Here is a 25,335-nt window from a genome sequence, read left to right as displayed (position 1 = left end):
TTGGAGCAGGGAAATGGAGTCTCACTTAAATGAGGTTCCCATTTTCTATACTGCAAACCCAAAGTTCGTGTTCAGTTGAAATTGCAGAACTGATCCCAAATTCATGGTGCTTCCAAACTGGCTCTAGTCTGATCTTTTGGTTTTTAAGGAACCTTGAATTCTGTTTGCCACGGTCCGTAATTTGTTTGCCACTGTTTGGGAATCAAGATATACACATCTTTCGATTTGATAACATCTATGGAGATCTCAGGCCATTATTGCAAAGAAATAACTTTTATTGCAGCAAGTCTTTCATTTTGTTTGATGTTCAAGTCCTTAGTTTTTTTTTGGGATTTGGATTCACCCCAAATCCATGATTTTATGTGGGAGTGGATATAGGAAATCCATGCATTTAACAATTCCTTGCATCAAATCCCTCACCTCGGACAGCCCTTAAATTCATCATTCACAGATGCAAATGACAGTCTCACCAGCTACAACAGCAACAATCCTACTATCTTAACTTATCACCTTCTTTGAATTTTAGTTCAACTTCTTCTTCTTTGCCTTCACCATCTCTTCTTCAAGACCGGCGATTTTGCGCTTCGACAGCTTCTTTGCTCAAGGATCATGGACTACTTCAGGACATCGTCCCGTCTGATATGAGGAAAGAGGATTAGAAGGTGATTAAGTATGTGTTCCTTCTCTATTTACTGACCTGTGGATAGTCTCATTAGTGAAGAACCCACGTCATATATATATCTGTTGGAATTTGGAAGTCTTAGGTTTATCTAAAGTTCATAGCACATCAATTGATGTTAGAAATTCCAAACTTCTGGAAAAACAGAAATGCTAATTACTTGTTTGAATGGAATATTTTCTCTATCCTTTCTTTCTCTCAAAATTCAGCCTCTAATTTATTTGTATCTAAGTGGTTGCTTACATTGAAATATGAGACATAAATTACAGAATATGTGATGGGTGGTAAAGCGTCTATGCAAGGAGATGTTTACAGTTATGGAATCCTTCTATTGGAGATGATAACCAGAAAGTGGCCAACGGATGACATGTTTAAAGACAATCATTGGCAAAATGAAGGTGGGAAATCTAAAAATCTGCATGCTTCACCTGAAAAGTGTTCTTGATGGGACAATCCTATCTGTCCAATCTGTCTTTTTTCCATCAAATTTCGATTGTTGTTTCAACTTTTTCTTAACCGTCTGTTTGCAAACCATCAGTTAAGAAAACAGTTGGTTAAGAAAAAGATGCAAGAACAGTCCATGGTTTGGTGAGCTAGGCTGTTGATTCGAGCCAGCTACAGATGTGCTAGCTGCAAACAGATCATTAAGAAAATGCTGCAACAATATTAAATCTCCCATTTATTAAAGAAAGATCGAGTAATCCATTTTTATTTTTATTTTCCTGTTAGTTTTGTCTAGAAATTGATCGATTTCACTTTTAGCACAATATTGAACTTGATATGTAATTATGAATCCTGATGTATGTCAAAGCAACATGACTTGTGGGCCTTGGTTCTTGGATGTTCTCTAGGTTAAATGAGTTCGAGTCATAAGACATATTCATTCATGTGCAATGCTTGTTTTCTTTGTTCAGGCTAGTATATATCGGGAGGAGAATAATCTCATAGACTTGTATATTATCCTTCTCACATTTTCAAGGTAAAGAAAGTATCATTATGGGAGTTCTGCTTGCCTTTTCCTTGTTTTTATTGTCACTTTCTCATTGTTATGGAGTATTGCTTTTTGAATATTCTTCTTTTTGAAAATTTTGTAAGAATCATATATTTTATAGCTTCAATTGAATGTAGCCTTGCTGCTACCATGAGGTTGTGGGTTCAATTTGAGACTATTATCACATGTTTCATTTGTGATTTTAAAGATTGTGAGAGTATTTGAATTTCCTTAAAAATTCAGTTCTTAACTATTTGTTTAGCTGGGTTTAATAGTTCCATATTTGCATTTGGCTAGTATTCAATCTTCCCAATTTACTATCCACAATCCCATACATTCAATTGCTCTCTAAATGTCAATGCGATGTGTGGCTTGTGTTTGGCTACCAATTTGGATCAGCCAGGGGATCAAGGGTCATTGTCTTGTGGAAGGCACTCAACCAGAGAATTTAAGGGTCATGGTTGTAATGCTTTCTGTTTTTAAGCACAAACCTGAGGTAGGAAACCATATGCCTTTTTTCCCTTTTATGTTACACAAATGAGAAATTATACAACTAATAAGTAAAAACATGAATAGTGCCCCAATGAGCAATTGAATTCCTGAGTAGTACTCTTGATATGAATACTAAGATAATTGCAATTGGGTCATGTAAACTAATTGTTTCAGTTCAATTTAATAGGCATTGAATCACAGCCTTTGTTGGGTTTCTAGAGCACACAACTAACCACAGAGTATTTTTCACAGGCGGAGAATAAAGACACCATCGAATCACAAGATCAGGTTTTCATAAGAGACCTTATTACACTTCACGACAGGTACATGGGCTACATGAAAAACAATTTTATGAACCATGCTCTCTTCCACAAAGTCAATTTTTTTCTTTTTCTGTTTGCTTGCATATTATGGGTCATTTTGAAGGCACTCAAAGAATCTTTTGAAGTCTTCTGCAATAAGGATGTTGCAGGCAACCCAGCTCCGAAGGCAATTTGGGGGCTAATCTCTTGTTTTGAGTGGATTGGGGCTCATTCCACGTAGTTCATTTCACTGAAAGTGATTTGAGATATTGCAATTCATTTTATTTAAGCAACCAAACAAACCATAACGATGGGATTGTAAGTTATCAAATTTGCTTGTCTATAAATAATTCCTATCAAACTAGATAATCATGATGGTTTCATTGCAGGAAAAAGCTTGCTTGTAGGCTGTTGTTTGACAGGAGCACGAATGTTGACCATGAGCGAAGCCTTTTAACTAAGCTGAAGCAACAATGGGGTGGCCAACTTACTTTGTAGATGGAAGGAATGGTCTGTCATGTACTAACTACTTGCCCGAGCTAGTTGCATGCGTGCGTGTGTTTTCTTCTTCTTTCTCAAAGGGATTTCTTGGTGTTGATCTTTCATGTTTTTCTGGCAATGCAGGTTACTGATTTTCCATTAGCAAGGGAGAATCAACAGAATGTTTTGAAGCTCCATGCCCACTTCCATCTTTATATTGCTAGCAGAATTTTATTCAGGATGATGGTTTTCATATCTTTTCTTTTCTTTTTCAGACTATTCAACGTCTATGTTCGTAGCTTGCTCAGCTCCAAGATACATACATGTTGCCAGGTACCCATATGGTAACCATTCCTTATTGTTGCATCGAAGAAATGAAAAGTTAATCTTGGAATTGTTTCAAAATACTTGATCTTTTGATGTTATAGGTGATTATGGCTGTTCATTCCAGTTCCACATAAATAAAAATTAGGTGTAATGATTCCACCTTTCCTTGAAAAAAAAAGAAAAAAAAGACCATCAGCCATCTATTTATTTCAAAAAAAAGAAAAAAAGAAAAAAGAAAAAAAAGGTGATTCTGATTTGAAGGTTGTGTCAGGAATATTATATTGGATTGATGCTGAGGGTCTTATAAGAATTTCTGTTCTCAATATTGTTGTGCAGGATTTGGCAACTATGGTCCCAGATCTTGAACCAGCAGAAATATTATATATGGAAAACAATGAGAGAGGATATGATGTCTCTTCTGTGGCATAACTTCAAGGTTTGATCAGTTTTTTGGACCACTATCTCTGAAATATTAACCCAATGTTCACTTTCCATTGCAGCTGACATGAACGAAGTCAGGTTAAAAGTTGTTTTATTTGGCGGGTTTCAATAGGATATGGTGCCACTGGCTACAATTCCTGTGGTGATAGACAAATCTATTGTCGGCCCTTAAATTAATACTTTTGTGATGCCGTTGTCATTGCCAGGATCCTAGGCGCTGCCCTCGTTGTTCCGATCTTGCAAGTGAATGTGATTTGGGGAGGTGAAAGATACGACACGAACAGCAGTGGAATTTCTTTCCGAGTTTTCAACTTTATGTTTTTCCTTTCTTGGGAAATTTCTGCATTTGAATTGATATATTGAATTGGATTGGAAAAAGTAAATAATATTGGAGTGATAATAGATTTCAAAATTTTCGAAAGGAAGGAATTTCCCTGCAATTTACAAATTTTCTGCATTTCAATTCTTCACTGATTATGATCTTCTGAAAAGATTTCGAGGACGATCAGTTCTTTCCTTCAGAAGTATCTGGTTATGGATATTTATAAATTTTAATTACGTCAAATCTCTTTTTTTCTCAAAATTATTATCTTTAAGAACAGAAACCTTGAGACTTTTTTTTTTTTTTTTTTTCTGGTTTCTCTTTTTACAGTGAGTTTTCTGACATATTCGATTTGGAGCATTTCAAGAGAACTCTTGCAAATTATGTGCACATAGTTTCTTCTCTACCTTCGACACATCTGATGTCGAGACCAGTTGAGGAGAAGCGGACCCCTCTCCATGTTTCTCCCCGATGGATACGTTCAAGGTACTTGAAGCGGGTAAGCTTCCAAAATTCCTTTATCAACGTATACCTGCATTCAGCTTGTTCATGCCCTGATCTCATTTTCAGCTCTCTAAGTTCATTTCCATTGAAAAATGATAATGATATCTCAGCTTTCATATATAAAACAATTCGACTTAAGTCTTGGGTGGTAAATGATAATGTTGCCATCTTGTTTTCTAGGCAAATAAACTTTGATGCACTGTTAAAAATCCGTTGCTCTTCCTCTGTAGGTATATGGTTTGGAGGCATATTTTATTTTAAAACAGAGTCCCAAGTTTCTTTCATTATTTGTATTTGTATCTTTAGCTGCAAAATTCCCAGTTTTTAACAAAGCACTACCTAAAAAATCAACATTGGTTATCTTTGCGCATTCTCTTTCTTTTTAAAGAAGTTTAGGTCAAATTATTCAAACATTCCTATTTTTATTGATTTGTTAAAAACATCCCCAACTCTAAATACATTTCTTCTTTGAAAGAAAAAAGCCTTTCCATCTGCAATGCTATTGCTAACTCTAGATCCATATTTGCCAAGATGCTGAATGTAGTTACTGAGCTGCCCTCAATATGAATATAGTACAAGAACAATGTAAACCTGGATAATCCGTTATAGCACATTAAGTACATGCAAGCACATATGCAAATATGTTAGGTCGACTACATTTTGTATATCTTCTGGACCAAAAATTAGGTGGTAGACGTTTCTGCAGTTCAGCTGTTCTTACAGTATTAAAAAAGACGGACCAACTTATTTATTGTGCATTTTAGTGAATCTTTACTATTGATGCAGGCTTTTCTTATGTGCTTAAAATTGTATAATGTGCTGCTACAACTTTGTTGGCTTTTGCCCGTAGTTGTATGGTTTTTTTAGTTTAAAACCGTTCTGAATTAAGAAAAAATACCATATTGAAAAATTTTGGAACGGTTCTCAACCGTTCCTAATTTTTTGCAAGGGTTTCCAGTATAGCGCATGGAGCTTTGTTTTCTGTTGGAATTTTTGTCCCTGCTGCCCCCTCTAGTGGCTCTTTTTTTTCTTTCTAAAAATGCCCCATGGAGCTTGTTGGAATTTCAATCATTCAATATCCATGAAATTTGTAGATTAATTATAATATTTTGGAGAATCCTAACCCTACTTGGCTGATAAATAGATAGTTGAGAAAGAAAATAGGAACACTCCATGTCTAACGAGAGAGGGTTGATGCATATGATTTTATTTCTGTGAGATTTTCAGGTATGGCATATACAGGAGGTCATTACATGTAATTACGGTAAAGCAAAAATCCTTTAGATGTAAACAGCCCTTCCCTTTATTCATTTCTCACTGTTTTATTTTACCAAATAATGCTTGGATGTATAGACATTACATAGATTACCAATTACATGGAGGTGCTTCTTGATAGATGAAAATGCAAAGGGAAGTAATGTAACTCATGCAAAAAAGCATTCATTGCCTGTGAATGTGTTTATTGAGGTATATTTGGTAAAATCCAAATTTTTGCCATCAACATTTGACAAAAAAAAAAAATGAGAATAAATAAAAGTGTGCATGGAATCATCAACTAATACGAAGTAACAATTTCTTGGGGATATGTATTTCTACAATGTTCCTAAAAGCATTAAAGCAAATCAAAGCAGAGACGCGTGACAGGTTTTTCATTGAAATAAAATCAGCTCAAAAAATAAAATAGCGTCAATAGTCTAGAGAATTTATCAAGATATGGACAATTTTCACTCAGTTCACAATCAGAAAATTCACTCAAACAATTTTGCAGGAGCATGATACCATAATGAGGGAGCATTAATATGAACTGGAAAGACTAGATTCTCTACTGATGAAAATAATAGATTGATGGGTATATTAGATGAATATAGCATTGTTGTATGATCCATGGTTAAAAGTGGAGAAGCTTACCTGGAAAACAATTCCAAATGATCCATGCCCTACAACACGCTCGGCCATGTAGCTTATTGTCTGCCATCAAAATGAACAAGGTTTATCAGATAAACAATGTGCAATTAATAAAAACATCAAACACAAGATAATAACACTACCAGATACTAAAGGTAATAAATGGAAACATACGTAATGACATTTATCACTCATCAAGCACCAAAAAAAGACGAGGTAATCTATATTTCCACATACTAATGCTAGTGAACATGAAAATTCCTAAAATAATAATGTAACAACTCATAGAAATAAAAGCAAATCCTCTTTGCACTACACACTTTCCAATCCTTCAACACTTCATTCGACTTAAAAAGATTTAACTCCTAGTGATTACCTGCTTTGGTCGGCCATTTCTACCCCCAATAGTTGTCACGATTATATGACCCATCTCTGTGCCATTTCCATCGACCACAACAGTCTCCATTTCCTAGAAGAAAAATTCACATTTCATAGAGAAGGCTAATATGCTATCAAGCAAGCAGAGAAGATTATATTAAAACCTACCTTGTCATCCCTTATCTTCATATCATTCATTTCTTCAGGCAACCTATCCATGCTGATAGCATTTCCACTTGTGTTTCTCAATCCAGTCGCAGGCACCACACTAGCTGATGCCATTTGCTACAAAGGGGGAACCAAACAGATCTAGTTCCAGTATGTTGCAGAATCACCCTTTTTTTCTCATTAACACCCAATCCTTCACCTGCTTTAAAAAAATGCAGAGGACCATTTCAGTAAACAAATCAAGCTGAAAAAAGAAAACAGTGGCTTCTTCAGGCTAATCCCTCCCCAAGATTCAAAATATAAATACAAGGAAAGAATCCAAGTCTTGCAACAGAAGTCCAATGCATGGACCACTGCAAACTGGTCAATGACCATAACTCTGCCAGCCAACGCAATGTAGTGTTTTGAGGAATCCCTGACCACCAAGATCAAAATAGTAAATACACAGCGGAATCCAAGTTTTTTGAATCTGTAATTTGTCGCAATGCATGGACACTGAAATCCCTGGTAATACCAAAAATTGCTATGCCAGACGCCATTAGTTTTGAGCTAAGAGGGAATTCTGTAGGATCTTTGGCTAATGAATTGGAATCCAAATCGTAACTACACCGGAATCAAAGTTATTTTGGAATCTTCATTTGTGCTTGGCAGCATGTAACTGAAATCCCGTGGAATCCAAAAATTGTATCCAGCGGCCTATATTTTGGCTAAGGGGAATTCTGTAATCTATTCACAGGATGATGGATTGGATAAAGTAAATCATCTTTACTACCCCAAAATGACATTCATGTGCGACATGTTAGATAATCAATGCAATAAGCCCATTGAAAGATATACTTCAGCTAAAAATGAGGTGATTCCGAGCCTCAGGTGGCCCACTAATTTTATAGCTGCAGCAAAACCCCGTAACAGGTGGGGCCCACAGTTTAGTAATCCAAACCATTGATCTGTCGCAACCCACTACAGATGGAGAACTGTATGGAAATATCCCTGTAGGATGCTCCGCTATTGGGACCTTTTTTCAGTTGAACAAGGATCTGTTGCAACCCACTACATAACGGTTTATGTTGTTGGCTAAAATTGAAACAGAATAATTGTCCTATTAAGGAGATTTTTGTGGCATTGTCCATCCACAGTGGGGCACGACATATCAGTGGTCAAACCATGGCCCATGAATCCCAACTTATCAGAATTGAGAATCCATGGAATCAATTGGGTCCCACTTCCAAAATTCGACCACCAAATCAAGCAACCACACATGCCAATACAGAGCAAGGGTATAAAACACGAACTCTTCAACATGTTACCTATCAGTCAGGCTGTTTAACTTCAAAAATTGGTTAGGTTAAGATCTTTTGAAAAATGACCTGGAAAAAAATAGAAACACGATGGTTATTGAACAAGATCTAAATGACAGTGTAACCTAGAGAAATTCCTCAAAATAGACGGAATCAAATATCAACAAGACCTCAACATACTGAAAACAGCCAAATGTGCACAACATGACTAAACATTTGATAGGATGGAAACATAACCATATGAAATCTTGTTCATTTCACACAGTAAAACGAGTGTCATGAGACCTGTCTAAAACATTGAGAATCATAAATAATCCATGATAGGCATTCACGACACAACATGCGTTGGGATTTTTTTCCTATTTGCAAGACAGTTTCAACCCTTAAACAAAAAATGTTACAACATTTAATAGGAAATTGGAAAACCAAAGAGAATCTCAGTGAATTCGTCATCTTCTCAAAATAAAATAGACAAGTTCCCACAAAATCTGGCATACAAATACATTGACAAGAAGACATGGCAAAGGTCACATTTTGCAGTGTTATGGTCAAGAACTTACCAAAGGTATCCCATCTAGTTGCATTTGATATTACGGTTTTGAAGAAAAACCTCCTTCCATCTGAAAGCCTCTCTCACCTGCAAGATTCATGCAGTTGTAAGACAGCATTAGCAATAGTGAGGGAAAAATTAATCTGGTATTATTATGGTTAGAAAGCCAAGAATTGTGAGCATTATCCGTAGGTGGTAGCACTTACAGCCTCTCCATGCTCGAGTATAATATTAGTCACATTAGCTTTATAGAGTATTTTACTGCCCTTATCTACTAAGCCTTTCGCAAACGCCTTCGCAATTCCACCAACACCACCAATTGCTCATTGGGCCCCAACAGTGGATGGACCATGCTCCAAAACTCTTCTCAATCTGTGGCCTTCAAATAGATGGTTGATGAGTGAAATAGAGCAGTGGGCCACATTCAATTGAGAGGACATGGGACTGGTGGCCAGGATTATTCCATTCTGGGAGATTTTTGGGGCATGGTCCATTCATTGTCAAGTCTAACAGACTGATGGCCGGGGAGGCTGGAGCTTTGTAACATGAGCTCCACTTGGACTAACTGAAAAACCTAAGTACACTGCATATCCTTGGCTACAAGATCATACAATCCTCTTCAACGCTTAAAGTCAACTTACAAACATTCACCTCTGCATCTATGAAGGCCAACAATTGGGGATCTCGAATGTACTTTCATGCTATGTCTCCTGCATTCTGAGGCAAATAATATGCTGCCGGCACCCAACAATTACAAATATAATTCTGCTTTGATCCTCAGCATAGAGATCATGCTGTTTAACTACATGTTAATATAAAGAATGCCATTGAATAAAGACTGATTACCAAGCATCAAGCATTCCAAGGGCTTCTTAAAGAATTGTCTAACAAGGTAAATTGGCTCCTCAAGTGACTTCAGCTCTAATGAATTCAGTGCATTGAATATCTATGCATGCAAGGCCTTACTGTACTCTTACATGACTGATACTGATACTGGATGAGGGCTTGAGAACCAACATAAAAATAAGTCAAAATTATTTAGAAATTATGATTTGATGAAATGATGCCTCTGTTGGTGAAATTGCCTAGTAGGAAATCTTCATCCTTCCCTATGGTGTGTCCCACTTGAACTTTGACGTGGCCTAATTTTCAGGATAATGTCCTATAGCTAACATGAGTATTGATTCTAAACAAACAATACAGAGTATGCTGTACAAGCTTTAAAACCTGTATGGTATGCTGTACAAACCTGAATGGTTTGCTGTAAAAGCTTTAAAACCTGAAATGTATGTTGTACAAGCTTTAAATTCCAAACATTTCTGTGGGTGGTCAACAAATAGAAGGTCCGCAATCAAGGAATCTTAAGCTCTTTTGTGGGCCCTAAAGGCAGCCATCAGCAGTTTGGATAATTGAACAATGGCCCCCACATGTAGAACTCCTTAAACCTGAATGGTATGCTGTACAAGCTTTAACAAACACTTCAAAAACTAGACATGGCATAACACAACATGCCAAACAGCCAAAGATATCCAACACCACACATTCTTCAAAAATCAAAACATGGACATGAACACAAACAAGCCAAAGATGTAAACACACATGCACACACATTCTTCAAAAATCAAAATGTGGGAATCAATACAAACAAGCTAAAGATTATGAGAACATATACATTTTTCAAAAGTAAAAACATGGCTATCAACACAAACAAGCCAATGATACAAAAAAAAAAAAAAACCTGACATTCTTCAAACATCAAAACATGGGCATCAACACAAACAAGCCAAAGATCACATTAGCAACATTTCCACAAATCAAAATTGAGAAAGCAAAAAAAATCATATTCTTCACAACTCAATTATAATCTACAGAAACCAAACAAAGCCCACAACAGTTACAGTAATGCAAGATATTAAGAACACGATATTCAAACTCCAAAAATGTTATGCATTTCAAGATAACCAAAAAAAAAAAAAAACAATTCCAATCCTTTACAGGGAAAAAAAAAAGAAAAAAAAAGGAAATGAAAAAAAAGAAAACCCAAAAACAGAATTCAATCCCATATAGCTAAATCACCATATCATATTAATATTTGTCATATTATCTCATATTAAGTCAGCCCCATGTCTGGCTAAAGATCCACAAGAGAGAGAAGCATACTAGATTAGCTCAACCAATAGCTATTAGAAACACAAATGAATCTCTAAAAATATAAAAATAAGAAAAGACCCAAAAAAGGCCACAATCAACTGAAACCAAAACTTTTGTAGAAAACATAATCTTAGAAAGATCATAGACAACAAAGAAGAAGATTGATTGGATAACAAAGATTGATCAGTCAGTATGATTTTAGATTTATGTTCCATCGACAACAGAGCACACAATAAATCAGCATTTCTGTATGATATAATCAACTGCATCTCTCCAAAAGTACCAGCTATCAGAGAATTTTGAAAGGTGAAATCCTTCCAACTATCAATAAAGCATCCTGTACAAGATTTATGGTTCTAGACCAGTGTGTATTGCTGGATAGATACAAACAGTTTTGTTCATAAGAGATACCTGTACCATACCAATAAAATCACAAAACAGCCTGAAGAGGAATATGACCCAGTTTCAATGGTGACATGTATTGTAAACCGTAATCTGTTTTCAATCCTTAGCCTCATGTGGATTGATATCTCAAAAATTTCTAGGATGAATTGGCTGATTCAGAATGCAAAACTGAAAACGTCGTCTCATGAGAGCATAGGCCAGGGATTTTGCCAATGGATTAGAGACACTAAGTTTGGGGAGAGGGGCAAGATAACCTGTCAATGGAGATCATGGTTGAACAAAAAAGGAAAATTAGAGGTGCTTAGAAAAGAAAATTAACATCCTTGAATGATATTCTTGTTATTCTACTAATGCTACTCTGGTTGTCCTTATCGTTCAAACATAGCACAAGAGAATTTCTTTTTCTTTTTTTTTTCCGCAATGATTGCAAGGAAATCACAATATCCATAACATACAAAGACAACCTAATTTCAATACTATGCTGGTCTTTGATAATGGTTTACACCACGATTTTCTCAACAGACCAGAAAAAGTATCCTGTGTGAACCAACATAAAAGCAGCAAACAATGCTTTTACACTAACAGTGATGACTGAATTGCAATGCGTCTCTCCATAAGTTGGAAGAGAGGTGAAAGTGTTATCAGATGTTTTTAGCCTGAGGAGTGATGGCAATGGAGGTCTAGTCTAAGATTCGAAATGGAGCTGAAGCATGCTACCAATGCTGGTAATGGAGATCCAGTCTACAAAATGTTTCTTGGGTCGGTGTTACACTTGCCTAATAATTTTGTGTTTCAGGTCTTGTGAATGCGTCAAAACTTCTTCAACCTATCAAGGACAAATATTCGAATGTGACGTATGTGGACTTGCTCCAACTGGCAAGCGCTACAGCTGTGGAGATCTTTCTCTGTTGTATACTTGCGATGTTTACTCTGAAAAGATTTCATGATTGAAAAGGATTACTGACTTTCTACTTTACAATTTTTCAGGAGGCTGGAGGCCCCAAACTTCCTATGAATTTAAGACCCATTAGTTTAAGAGGAAAAAAAGTAATAACAATGACACACACTGAGAATTAGCTTACTGTGTGTGGGATTGTTGAAGGATATGCAGTTATCAACTACTATTCTGGTGCATCAGCCCATGACTGGATTCACCTGCATGAAAGGCAATCCAGCTATTAGAGTACAACAAGAGAGAGCTAATATTGAGTCAAACAAGTTTGATGTGGCTCATCAGAGTTGACTCAGACAAGGTCAGACCCAATCTGGTTTGATATCATGATTTACCTCTAAATCAGCCAAGTCAAGCGAATTCAGCCCCAACTCAACTCAGGACAGAACAAGTTGGTCTGAGTCGGCAAGCCTTTTAACCATTCCATCAAGAGATAATTCCATTGACAAATTTATACCACAGTAATGAATTTTTTTATAATGAAAATAAAGGATGAAATGGTATGCTAGTCAACTTGGTAGAGCTTCTGATTCTACAAATTCCACTTAACATCATAATTAAACACATTAACAAAAGGGACAATATGTAAATAATGCATCAGTACATGAATGACCCTTCAATGGCTCAAAGAATAGAAACATATACACACCTTTAGTTTAATACTCAAGGCTGCATGCATCCAGAAATTCTATTGAACAGAAAAAACATGCACCTATAGCTTAATACTGAAGGCTGCATGCATTCAGAAGTTGTAATAAATCAAATTGTGACAATTTTTTCATTGAAAAAATCACTATGGATGTGTCTCACCATTGCCCATAGTGAACCATGTCAACAGGAAATGGGCACCGGTCCTTGCCCTTTTGTTTATTTGCCCATTAGGATTCCAGACAGAATAACAGTGAGTTGATGATAGCTCATAGAGCTGTACATGAGTTGATCCGAATCGAGCTTCGCACAGCTCGGCTCAACTCGGCCACTACCTAACCCAGCTGAAACTCAGCTCGGCTCGGCTCGGTCCTCGAGCCTGTCTGGCCAGCTCGACTCAGATCAGTCAACAACTCGGGCCAGTTTGAGCCGAGTTCGAGCCTGTGCGGCATTTTATTAAACACCTGATATGGCATCCAGCAAGATCAGTCATCCCTCATCTGAACAGGTAGCCAAAAGACACCCCTGCAGCTGAAGCACCCATAACAAATCCACCTATCCTGCAACTACCAGCAGCAAGCAGACCTGCATGTTCCACTATACCAAGCTGCCACAATCAAACTGCTCTGCCACAACTACTTGAATTAGCAAACGGAAACTCAACCACAACTAGTTGACTTAGCAAACGGCAACTAAACCACAACTGCTTGAAATAGCAAACAACAGCTCAAGCAATCACAATCAAACAAATCTTCTATAATCTGCATCAACCAGCAAAACAAATGTCACAATTGCATCAAACAGCAAAACAAATATCCCAATTGTATCAAACAGCAAACCAGAACATCTGCCCCAATTATGAGAACATCACTCCAGCTGCCACAATCTCCTCCTCCATGGCATAACAAGCAGCAACCAGGGTGATGTAGAGTGGGTCGCAGACACTTTCATGGCAAAGACGGAACAAAGAAGGCCCGATCGGAGGTGGAAGTGATCAGGACCGTCAGAACCTTAAAACAGTCGTATCTCGCAAATCAGAATAAGTTTTTTGACGTATCATATATGATTTTGGGGTAGGAGAAGCTACTTTAACTAACCAACCCGCTACATCGGGTTGCCCATGCAGGATATACGAGAAACCACAATTATTTTGAAAAAAAGGAAACCTCAGAAAACCCTAATTGTGCCAATCTGCCCTCAATTATGCAAATAACAAGAATACCTGAAACCCTTCAAAACCCACAGAAACTCACAACGAACCCTAGAAACCACCAAATCATTCAAACAAAAACACCACAGAAAACCCTAATTCTATGAATCTGCCCTAAGAACCACGGAATCTGTTACAAATCGAGGAAAAAAAAACTTGCAAATCACCGAATCTGTTAAAAGAACCTTCAGAAAGCCTGAAATTAACAATTCCGCAGCGTACTAGTATGGAAAATCGTTGGAAAGCATGGTATTCGTCTGTCTCTTGCTTTAAACATGCTTCAATTGCAGGAAAATGCAAGATCTAAGAAGAAATCTGACATTTCCGTGGCCATTTCCACTCGGATGTATGCATAGAGAGAGATGCTTCTGACCGAAACGAAATTGAAACGTCTCCCAACGAAAAGATAGATTGAAAATTAGGGTTTTCCTTCTAAAAGGTTAGATCTTGCTTAAGATCTACTGCCATTAACGAATCTCTCACTCAGTCTCTCTCTCTCTGTATATGCGAAATCTACAGAAAGAGAGAGAGAGAGAGAGAGAGAGAGAGGAACAAAAATCGGTAAGAAATGAGAAAGAGAATAAAAAGGGGATAAAAAATGAAGGCGTACGAGTGGTTCAGTGGTTTCCTTTTCCGTGTAAAGCCGTTTTAAATTTCGAACGGTTTGAAGCCGTTCCTGAACCGAACCTCTCGCCGTTCTTAAATAGTGATTTTGGCATAGTGTTAGCATGAAATCAAATAATCATAAACGAACATATTTTCGAGGTGTCAATCAATGGTCATAAATGTGCAAGTTTAGGACTTAATTAAATGGTCAATATCGAACAGATTTAACATGTAGTTTTAAAGCTGTAATTGTGCTGTTTTATCACGTGAATTAATGGATTTGACACATAATTTTATGGTTTTAAATGGGTTGATTTAGTACATGGATCAATGGTTATACTTAGGCAGATACAATGTGTAGACTAAGAATCATGAATAGACAGTTTTGGTTCATAAATCAATGATCAAAAGTGGATAGATTTAATTAGCACACAAATTGACTGTATGAATTGAGCTGATTTAAGATGTAAACTAATTGCAATGCGTGGGAAAATTTTTTACAACAATAAATGATAAAAATTGGACTAATTTGGTACATGGATTAATGATCAAAGTTGGACAAGTTTAACACTTGGATCAATGGTAATCTTTGGGCAGGTTTGACACAGATCAATGATCCTATTTGGACAGATTTAAGTCATGGATTACCAATCATGTTTGAATGGATTTGGCACATAGATCAGTCATCACAATTGGGTAGACTTAACATGTGAATCAATGGTCAAAAGTGAGTTGATTTCTTACAAAGATCAATGGTTTAAATTAGACAAATCTAACACAGATCAATGGTTATACTTTGGAGAAATTTAATATATACAATCAATGATCAAGAAGATCAGGTAATTATATACATAAATCAGTGGTCATCTTTGTATAGCTAGATTGGTAGATGCATAGTTGGTCTTGTATGATTGTATGCATATATGTACAGATGGATGAATGGATAAACAGATGTTTGCATGTACGCATAAATGGATAGATATATGTGTACAGATAGCTGAATGGATAAACAGAAGTTTGCATGTATGCATGGATGGATAGATATGGGTGTGCATGAGTGCTTGGTTATACGTGACTGAACCTTAAGGGTCAATGTAGCGGAACACTCACATCATTACACTTTAAACATTGATTAGATGGAGTAGGCTGTTAAATCATAGTAGTCCTTCCGAATCACTGCAGCAACATGGATTAGCTGAAGTTTGTTGACCCGGTATAGTTCCATGGGCCCTACCGTGATGTATGTGTTATATATATCTAAACTGTCCATCCACCTTGGGAGATGTTTTTATGGAATGAGACATAAAAATGAGGTAGATCTAACGCAGAAATGGACCACACCAGCCATTGAAAACTCATTGGGGTCACAAAAAGTGTTGGATCAGCCGATATTTGTTTTTTCCCTTCATTCAGGTACGTGTCCTAATGAACAGGTTGGATGGCAAATAAACATCACGGTGGCCCTTGTCAAGCTTTCAATTGTGGGCATCATTGTCCCTGCTGCTTTCTTTGGTGTGGTCCACACTTGAGCATTGGATCTGTCTTATTTTTGGGGTCTTGTGTGGTACACATGAGCTTCCATATGTCTCATTTTTTGAGGTCTTGCGTTAAAATGATATTGTAAAATGGACGGAGGGTGTCGATATAAAGCATTTTGAAGAATTTAGATACAGGGATATGTAATCAAGATTCGGTGGTTTACATGCATATCGATGGTCAGGACAAGTGGCGTAAACGGACGGGGAATATCCGGATTTATTACAACTATGTTGGTAATGATGATCATTAACCATAACACATTACAGCATATTAATTACGGCCCTAAGGTTTTTGTGATTTCTGAGTTGATAACTGTTATAAGCATGCATTTCCGATCATGGTGTTGATTAAATTCTGATCAATGATAAAATCGCAACCGATGTGCTACTTTGATGCAACACGAGCCTTCCGTCACCGGATGATCCTCCAATATGAATCAACTGCGGCGACTAAGTAATATCGTAGGAGCGTTCGTTGACGAGATTAACTGCATGGTACGTAATAAAGCCTAAAAATGTAAACATTGCTTTTAGTAGGTAATGATGGATGTGGACCACATACATTGACACACAACGTCAGCGGATGTCTCGTCACTATCAACACACATTGTCCTTTGTCCTCTAGCATTCTCCATCCCAAAATCAGGGCCCACCTTTTACCATACTCTATTCCAACATCAGCGCCCACCTTCTACCATGCTCTATTACGGTCCCTCCCTAGCATCTGTGCGACCATGACACAATCCACTACTACTCCCACTGGTGACCGAATTTCTTTCCTTTCTTCTTTCTCATGGAATTGATTACTTCTGATGGAATTCAGATTAATTAAAAGGACTTCACTTACGTCCTTCACACTCCACTCATAAGTACTTTTCATACCCATATATTTAATTTCCTTCGATGAGTCCCACAAGAAAAAAAATAAAAATAAAATCAGTATAAGGTAGCATGTGCACATCATCCCTCTCATTATGGACGCATGCACCCATCCATCCTCTTGTGCAGCCTTCTTAATGAAGACTTAAGATGATTTGCATTTCTTCTTCTTTCTTTTTGCTCATATTATAATATTGGTTGGATGATGCAATTTTATCATTATTGTACATACTTCAACGCTTTTCTAGCATGGCAAGATGCATATGGGCAAAAGCTAGTTAATCCATACGAAGGGAGAATGCTGTTGGGACTCGCAGAAGCATATAAAGCATAATAATAAAAAGGTAATTATAATCACATAAATAAATTTAATAGAGAATACTTTGAATTTACATGGAAAAATTCTTATGAAAAAAACCAAGCACAAAGTGATAATGCACTATAAATAACAAATTTACAAAAGATAAAATGTTACCGATGTAAAGCCCCAAGAAAAAATCCCTAGCTTTTTCTGTCATGCTTTAAACTCGGGAATGGTACTCATAAAATTCATGGCCAGCAAATTTGGTGCTGAAAACCTCCGTAGTACCCCATTCTCGACTTCTAGCTCCCATACGCCAGGTTCCAATGCTGTGATGTTACAAGAAAGATTTTCATGATATTTTTTTTTGGTAAAGGAACATAACCACAAGTGTACCCATGACACAAAACATCATCACCACATTTCCACTAATATAATCTCTGAGTACAATGCTCGAAGGGAAAATATAAGATGTAATTAAAACTCAAAAGAATAGGCTCGTGCTCCAGATTCATTGCTGTCGATATGCCCTAACATCACCTGCAGCGTAAACAAACGTGCATAAGTTTCTACGAAGCTCAGTAGAGTGCGTGTGTGTGCGCACAATGCATATGACAATAACACAAATATCAAAGTATGCAGAAGATGATAAAGGGCTAAACTGTCAAATCCATGAATGGTATTAGCCATGACAAGGTTATGCAATGCAAGGCCAACATGGCTAAATGTCATATACTACTAGGGTTGCAACACAAAACATGTCAATCCTCAACTAGTCCACATATCAATACAATTCATATCTAGAAACATTACTGGGGTCTAGTACACTCCAACACCGACTACCGCCCTATCATGCGCATAACCAAGTGAGTGGAATATTAGACATCGCTATTCACCTCGTCAGTGGTATGCCAATGCCCACCTGGCTCGCTAATAGCGAACCCATTTATGAGCTAGTTAGACTCAACCTAGCTTACAGCTTCCCACCCTCGAGCGGATAAGGTCACACCTCTTTTTAACCTACCACAACATAATGAGAGACGTAACCTACTAGTATTTAGTACTCGGGTGCTCATGTTATCTACTAGGTCTCGACGTTGAAGCATCTTACTGGTACCACAACGGTTTAGGGACTTTCACCAAAAGACATCTATTACGCCCTAATGCTACAACATATATTTTTGATAACCAATCCAACCATCCATGATATGCCTGTCGAGGCCACGACCCTAATGTCGTTATGGTGTAAGGTGATCATGACATACAAGATGCGAAATGCACGAGTTATACCATCCAAATCATGCACCAAACCTGCACATACCATGCTATCATGTGGGGCAACCCTATCTCATATGGGGTTCCCTAAGTATATCAAGCCGAAAGGCGTATGTTATGATTAATTATCATCCACAACATGTATACAAATGATGCATACGGGCATATAATGGGGCATGATTTTATTACACTATGCATGTTATTAGTGTGTCTTATCAAGCCAAGTACACTAGCATTTTATAAGACATATCGAGCGATAATCAGCCCAAATTGGCACATCATATACAAAGAGTGAGACCTGAAAAGCAGGCCCTGCTAGAAATGTAAAGGTCTATGTGGCATGGCCCACTTGAGACTATAATCGGCCCCATACTTGGGCCTGCACACATAAAGGAGATAACAAAGTAGATGTATGGTTTGAATAGAACATATATATCAAGGTGGAACCATGGTGGGCCTGAAATGGAGAGCTAGCATTGTCCTAGAGGGGAGGTGAATAGGACAATGTTAAATAATCGAAATAAATGCGAAATTTGTAAATATTACAAAAATCTCAATCGCTTGAGTATTGAAACCTTGATCTAAATAATTCGTGGGACAACCTTCACCTAAAATATTAGATAGGACAACCTTATTTCATGAATGTCTTTAAAATCAATCTTTCAAACTACCAAGAGTATATAAAAGGATTACAACATTCACCATAAGAATGAAATAATAAATAACATCCAATCACTAAAAATAATAAAGCATTCACCACATGACATAATGAGTTATAGTGGTTCGGTGCTTAAAATAACCACACCTACTCCACTCGCAAAATTACTACCCTCGTAATTTTGGCTTTCACTATAAAAAGGTTTTCACAGGGTCACTTTAACAACCCGATATAGTTCTTTATGATTTTCATGGGCTATTACAATAAAAACTCTACTGAGATTTTCTCAGGCTATCTTAGACAAAACCTTACCGAGATTTTCACAGGCTATCTCAGAAAATCCTAAAACGAATTTCAGAAAGTATACTTATCTTCAAATATAGAAGACGTAGCAAAAGCTTGTAGCATAAGAACTTCTTTCTTAAATGTAGATGACGCAATGTTTAATTAGACAGAAAGAGTCTCGGATTCTATAGATTTTAAAAATGGAAAACCCAAATGCTACTTGATTCCATTCTCTTAGATCTCAAAAAAGAGTATAGTTTACTCTATTAGATTAAGACTAAAATGATCTTGAGAAAAAAGGAATTGAATAAGTTATTAAAATAAAATTTATAAATACTAACAGATAGCTTGTCGAGGACTTAAGCTTCTATCTCTTGTAGAATGATAGAAATAAATTTTCTTCGTAATTTGGAATGAAATAAATACTCAATTTATAAGCAAAGAAGTTAGAATTTCGGATAGCTTAAGATAGGCTTCGATTAGCCTGAGTTCACCAGATTCTATTCAATGGATTTTGGATTGCGTGGGATAAGATTTATCTAAAATTCACCTGGCTCGAGGTCAAATTCGGCTAGCCGAAATTCATAATTCAGCTGGCCGAATTTGCCACTCGGCTGGGCGAATTCTCGCGAATTTCAAAAGATTGCATTGCTGAAATTTCACCCGAACTTTCTCGGGCTGGCCGAATTTCAATCTTAGGCTAGCCGAACTAAAACTTAGTCTAGCCGAATTTTCAATAGAAGTTGTTATTTAGCTTGAGCTTGAAGTTAGGCTGGCTGAGGAAGTTAGGCCGACCGAATTCCAAAGAAAAAAAAAAAAAAACTTATAAAAATCCAAAATAAAGAAGTTTTCAAAGCACCTATTCCTAAGGTCTTTCTAGGGTTATACCACCTATGTTATAGCAAATATCTGAGTCACCTTGTCTTGAACTTTGACTTGAATACGGGCGACCATTTCTTTGAGAAGATGAGAAGATGTGCCGATCTTGTCTTGATAATAAGCCGATCTTGACTTTATCTTGAGTTACTCATAAGCTGATCTTGAGCTGATCTTCAGGCATGTAGAATTGTTGTGAATCCATACTTGAGAACTGATCTCGAATTGATTTTGTCTTATGAATGTTTGTCTTACGAAATTTGACAATCTATGTGTGCTTAACATAATAGCACTTAGAGGGCCCCTCAGTTAAGTTGGATAACAATTAAATATTACAATGAGCCTATGAAGATTTCCAATGGCAGACACTCAACCACTCTATTTTCATGATGTGGCCCACTTAAATTGAAGCCTCGCACCCCTACTAAGATGGATGGTAGGGTAGACAACATATCCCTCCAGGAGGGACTCTAAAATGGGCCCCACAACCCTTGGTGGTCAAGGACATAAACATCACAGAGGCCTAAGGAAGGTTCCAACAATAGACATCGTTGTCCTCATTGTTTCCTTAGCTGCGGCCCACTTGAGATTTGGACCAGCCTCATTTTTTAAGTCCACAAACTAAGATGATATGGTAAAGCATATGTACAGAATGGATTTAACACATGGGTCAATGTGGGTCCCACAGGTGGAATCCAACTCTCTGGCTAATATGGGCAGTGCCCACTGGACGTGGGTGCATGTCCTTCCCAATTTTTTTTCTTTTCTTTTTTACTTTCCCCATCTTGGTGGGGGCCATTTGGATGATCTAATCAGTCCATCGGATTGGTCAACTCGATCGAGGTCCAATGGGCCTCGACTTGGGCTGGTTTGGATTAATAGAGCTTCACAATAGGCCTTGAAAGGTTTCAACAACAGGGTTTAATCCATGCGGTGATGCCCATTTGAGATTCGAATCTTCCTTATCTTTCGGCCCATGGCCTAAAATGATATGGTGAACAGATAGACGGTGCGGTTTACACATAAACATGAGATGATAGGTCCCACATGTGAGACCCATATTTGGCTAGTATATGTTCTGCCCAGCATGGTTGCTTGGCCCTTTTTGTGATATTATGTATTTCTTTGTTTTGGATACACTATCAAGGTGGGCCCCTTGAGGATGATCTACTTCGTCCACCGTCATGGCTAGCTTGAACAAAGCCCAATGGGCCCTTACTTGGGATACTTTGGATGATCAGGGATCCCACGATGGGCCTTAGAAGGTTTCAACATACAGGAATTGTTCCCCTCCGTGCGGTCCACTCGAGACTCAGATCTGGCTCATTGTTCGGCCCATGGCATAAATGATCTAAATAAACTGGCGGACGGTGTGGATTTCACAAATGCATCAACTTAGGGTCCACAAGTGGGACACCACTACCACTCATCCTTGCATGGACGATGACATGAAGGTGGTAGTGAGCCCACCGTTCCTTGTAGTGTGGTCCACTAGATGGTTGGATCAGCCGGGTTTTTGGGATCTACGGCAACTATAAGCCAGAAAAATAGATGGAAGGTGTGGATTTAAGAAATACATCACATTGGGAGCCATGAGTAGAAACCCACCCCACAGCTCCCATGCAAAAGCATCAGTGATGCAGGCTTACCAGCCTCCTATTCAGCACACGGTGTGGCCCACTTGGGAAGTGGATCGGCTTGGAATTTGGATCAATGGCGAAAATGGTCTGATGAAGTGGATGGATGGAGTGGATGGAACACATACACCAACGCGAGTCCCACGAGTAGGAACGCCACTCCTCCCAACGGAACTGCTACTTGGTAGCAATGTCCAAGACATTGATTGCATCTAACAGACATGGCTGCAAACCTTCCCTCCTTCTCTCTTGTGTTTAGGGGTGGTGGAGTCCACCTTGACAAATCTACTCCATCCATCAAGCTGTTCAACACAAGGTGGGCTAAGGAGCTTTGCATCAATTTGATTTTTGGTGTGTTCCCACCATCCAAATATGTGCAATCTACTCAATAGGTTAGATGGAAAATAAACATCATGGTGGGCCACACAAGGTGGTCCACACTGTGATAGCATTCAAGGCACATTCTCCAATAGCGTAGCCCACTTATGGGCCTCACGCCATCATCAAAAATAAAAAAAGTAAAGGGAAAGGGAATGGAAAGAAAAGCAAGGAAATATCTGACCATCGAAGTGGGCCCCCACCGCTATGGGGTCCACCATAAAATCTATACATGATCAATGTGGCCCCCACCCTTGTGGGCGTGGAAAGATCACAAAGAAAGGGAGGGTCTTGATCCTCCCATGCACTCACTCTGAAGGATGAACGGTTGGATTAGCTTGGATCGGCGATTAGATGGTCCACCAAGCTCCTCTCGACATTTAATCTCGTCTAATCTCTCTTTTCCCTTCTCTCTTTCTCTTACCCCCTTGATCCCTCCTAATTCTCTCTCAAGATCTCTCTTTTATCTTAATCTCTCCCTAATCTTTCTTTCTTTTCTCTCTTTCTCTCTTAATTTCTCCTAATTCTCTATAATCTTTTTCTTTCTTTCACTTAATCTCTCTATATTGTTGTTAGAAAATGGTAGAAATGAGAGACAGTTGAGGAGTTTTGTGGTAGAAATTTTAGTATAAGGAGGGAATAAGAAGAAGATGGAGGGGTAAAATGGGGAGGAAAAGAAGCAAAGAATGATGGCTACGTATGGGTAAGGGCATGGGCTGCATGAACATGGTATGAGCTTGTTTGACTAGTGGAGAGAGAGAGAGAGAGAGAGAGAGAGAGAGAGAGAGAGAGATGAGTGATGGATGGCTTAATTGATGGCTTGATTGATGGATTGATTGATTTGATAGCATGGGATTTGTGCAAGTGGGGCCCACGTGTGTTGCGCGACCCACCTCGGAATGTACCAAAACACTAACTTCTAATCTAGGAATTGCAATAGGGCTATAACGCCCCAAATTTCGAGGGTCGAGTAGAGCTCAACTCTCGAGATCCATCACATCACTTATGCAATATAAATAATGATGATTGAATGTTGTCCGTATTAGTGCATTAAACATGAATGTGATTACACTAAAATAACATATCATATTCCAGAAATAATTTGATTACGCAAGTGGAAGACTGTGATAGATATATAAAGCATATAAGTGGTTGTAAGTCCCCAGAAGATGAACATATCACCAGGTTAAATAATTACATGTATAGTTCTAAAATTTATAAAATGATACAATCTAATGACATCTAATCCGTATCCCTGTAACCTTGTCGACGCAACTCCAGGTCTACATAGACCCGCCAGAGAGTTGCATGTAGGAGAACTCCTCGTCATTATAAAAGTCAGGCTTTGCCTTGTAAGCATCGCCATCACCTGAAGCTACAACAGAGTCTGGTTGGTGTTTTAAAACATCGTCCTAGAGTGGGAGTGAGTGATCAACTCAGTAGAGATATAAGGCAAAGGTTAACATGTTATCAATTCAATCAAGCAGTAATGATAAAGTAGTACAACATCCATGTCCTAACTACTTTTGTTAATGCAAAAATGATATGCTGTAATGATGCATGCCCTCACCTGCACTCCCTCAGCAACATCATCTCATGATCGCGGCATGCACTACTCCGGACACGTGCTCTTCAACGCTAAAGGAACATGCAATGCGGTGCATGGTCATGTTAACTGAGTGATTTATTAGGCATATTCATACATTAGGTTTGGGAAGCTAAGGTACCTCCCATTGATATCATTTACCCAAACAATGATCCATCTAGGGTCGTCAATCTTAGTTAGTCACATACGATAGGCAAGTTATAAGGCATCATCACCCTTAATTTAAAAGCAGTGGATAGGCAAGTTCAGGTTGCTACGGAGAGGCTCATCACCTCAGCGTAGGCCTATTTTATTCTCGAGGTCACTATGGAAAGGCTCGTCACCTTAGCGTAGGCCGATAGCTCGAATACAGTGTCTCGTACCACTGCATTCGGCTCACAATTTTGGGTTGCTCAATGGACACTACAGGGAGGCTCGTCACCCCAGCGTAGGCCGACACCTTGACCACAGTGTCCCATACCATCATGCCTGGCTCATGAGTCTTAGCGGATCATGGTACCAAGGTTAAACGGGCTTTTCACTGGTAAGTGGTATCTTAGATTCAAGCAATAGCGTCCATACATGGTGAACATACATCAAGGCCACAAGTACATTGACATGTGTTGGAAAATTTTTCTGATCCAATCATGTAGTTGGGTCAGAATCTGACAGTCTAAAACTTTAGATTTGGCCTGCAAGCGAACGGCCCAATTCACTAAAGATTGAGTTCATTTTCTAAAGATATTCGCGTTTCTCACACACTTCACTCCGGGCTCAAGTTGTGTATTTCTAGATACTATTTGGACTTGATTCCCGATATGGTTGTCAAACCTAGTAAGGCGGTCATAATCGTATAGTTTCGTAGTAATCGGACTTTCGACACGTGGTCCAGGTCCGATACAGAGTTTCAGTGTGCTCCCGAGAGCAACTGGGTTTTCAGATTGATCCTAGGTTTCTAGGTAATGTTGAGTTAGCAATCTTAATGGTTTTGGGTCTTGCAGTTCGTATAAAAAGTGGTTTAAGCTAATTCTCTGATTTATTTAGTTTATTACTTAATTAATTTTTGTCTAATTTCCAAAGGATTCGGTCCTTAGTGATTCCTACCTGAGGTGAT

General features: G+C 38.1%; 2 protein-coding genes and 1 long non-coding RNA gene across 13 annotated transcripts; 1 reads left to right on the top strand and 2 right to left on the bottom strand.

Moving 5' to 3' along the window:
* The first annotated feature begins 1,065 nt into the window (after nt 1-1,065).
* On the top strand, nt 1,066-3,975 carry LOC131233851 (uncharacterized). Of its 8 annotated transcripts, XM_058230665.1 has the most exons (5): nt 2,031-2,166; nt 2,415-2,485; nt 3,220-3,288; nt 3,608-3,707; nt 3,825-3,975. In XM_058230665.1, exons 1-5 carry the CDS (start codon nt 2,128-2,130, stop codon nt 3,882-3,884), a joined length of 339 nt encoding a protein of 112 aa, XP_058086648.1. In that variant the 5' UTR covers nt 2,031-2,127; the 3' UTR covers nt 3,885-3,975. The 8 variants fall into 8 exon arrangements, 3 of the variants coding, with proteins under 3 accessions (XP_058086648.1, XP_058086649.1, XP_058086647.1); XR_009165378.1 differs by lacking the exon at nt 2,031-2,166 and adding an exon at nt 1,066-1,658 and having other exon boundaries at nt 2,854-3,277; nt 3,608-3,975; XR_009165375.1 differs by lacking the exon at nt 2,031-2,166 and adding an exon at nt 1,162-1,658 and having other exon boundaries at nt 2,589-3,277; nt 3,608-3,975.
* A 438-nt stretch (nt 3,976-4,413) lies between these two features.
* LOC131233430 (shaggy-related protein kinase alpha-like) lies at nt 4,414-9,442 on the bottom strand. 4 transcript variants are annotated; one of them, XM_058230129.1, is made up of 6 exons: nt 8,848-9,439; nt 8,297-8,356; nt 6,990-7,188; nt 6,820-6,912; nt 6,447-6,506; nt 4,414-5,129 (listed from the first exon to the last, which is right to left on the bottom strand). In XM_058230129.1, the coding sequence occupies exons 3-6, from the start codon at nt 7,101-7,103 to the stop codon at nt 5,097-5,099; spliced, it is 300 nt and encodes a 99-aa protein (XP_058086112.1). In that variant the 5' UTR covers nt 7,104-7,188; nt 8,297-8,356; nt 8,848-9,439; the 3' UTR covers nt 4,414-5,096. The 4 variants fall into 4 exon arrangements, with proteins under 4 accessions (XP_058086112.1, XP_058086109.1, XP_058086110.1 ...); XM_058230126.1 differs by lacking the exon at nt 4,414-5,129 and having other exon boundaries at nt 5,516-6,506; nt 8,848-9,442; XM_058230127.1 differs by lacking the exons at nt 4,414-5,129; nt 8,297-8,356 and having other exon boundaries at nt 5,516-6,506; nt 8,848-8,934.
* A 21-nt stretch (nt 9,443-9,463) lies between these two features.
* Nucleotides 9,464-12,053, bottom strand: LOC131233429 (uncharacterized). Its single transcript, XR_009165242.1, has 2 exons — nt 9,684-12,053; nt 9,464-9,571 (listed from the first exon to the last, which is right to left on the bottom strand). It is a non-coding gene; the product is annotated as an uncharacterized LOC131233429 (long non-coding RNA).
* Between the last annotated feature and the right edge of the window lie 13,282 nt (nt 12,054-25,335).

This window comes from Magnolia sinica, chromosome 18 (genome assembly GCF_029962835.1).
Source record: "Magnolia sinica isolate HGM2019 chromosome 18, MsV1, whole genome shotgun sequence".
NCBI lineage: Eukaryota > Viridiplantae > Streptophyta > Magnoliopsida > Magnoliales > Magnoliaceae > Magnolia > Magnolia sinica.
The sequence above is the reverse complement of the archived record's forward strand: the minus strand, read 5'-3'. Positions and strand labels throughout refer to the sequence as shown.

Coding starts and splice junctions, on each gene's coding strand:
- LOC131233851 (XM_058230664.1), top strand. CDS start 3,083: ATGCAGGTTACTGATTTTCCATTAGCAAGGGAGAATCAACAGAATGTT. Junction 3,289..3,607: donor TGTTGCCAGGTACCCATATG/GTAACCATTCCT, acceptor ATTGTTGTGCAG/GATTTGGCAACTATGGTCCC. Junction 3,708..3,824: donor TTCTGTGGCATAACTTCAAG/GTTTGATCAGTT, acceptor GGGTTTCAATAG/GATATGGTGCCACTGGCTAC.
- LOC131233430 (XM_058230126.1), bottom strand. CDS start 7,103: ATGGCATCAGCTAGTGTGGTGCCTGCGACTGGATTGAGAAACACAAGT. Junction 6,913..6,989: donor TGAAGATAAGGGATGACAAG/GTAGGTTTTAAT, acceptor TTTTTCTTCTAG/GAAATGGAGACTGTTGTGGT. Junction 6,507..6,819: donor GAAATGGCCGACCAAAGCAG/GTAATCACTAGG, acceptor TTTTGATGGCAG/ACAATAAGCTACATGGCCGA.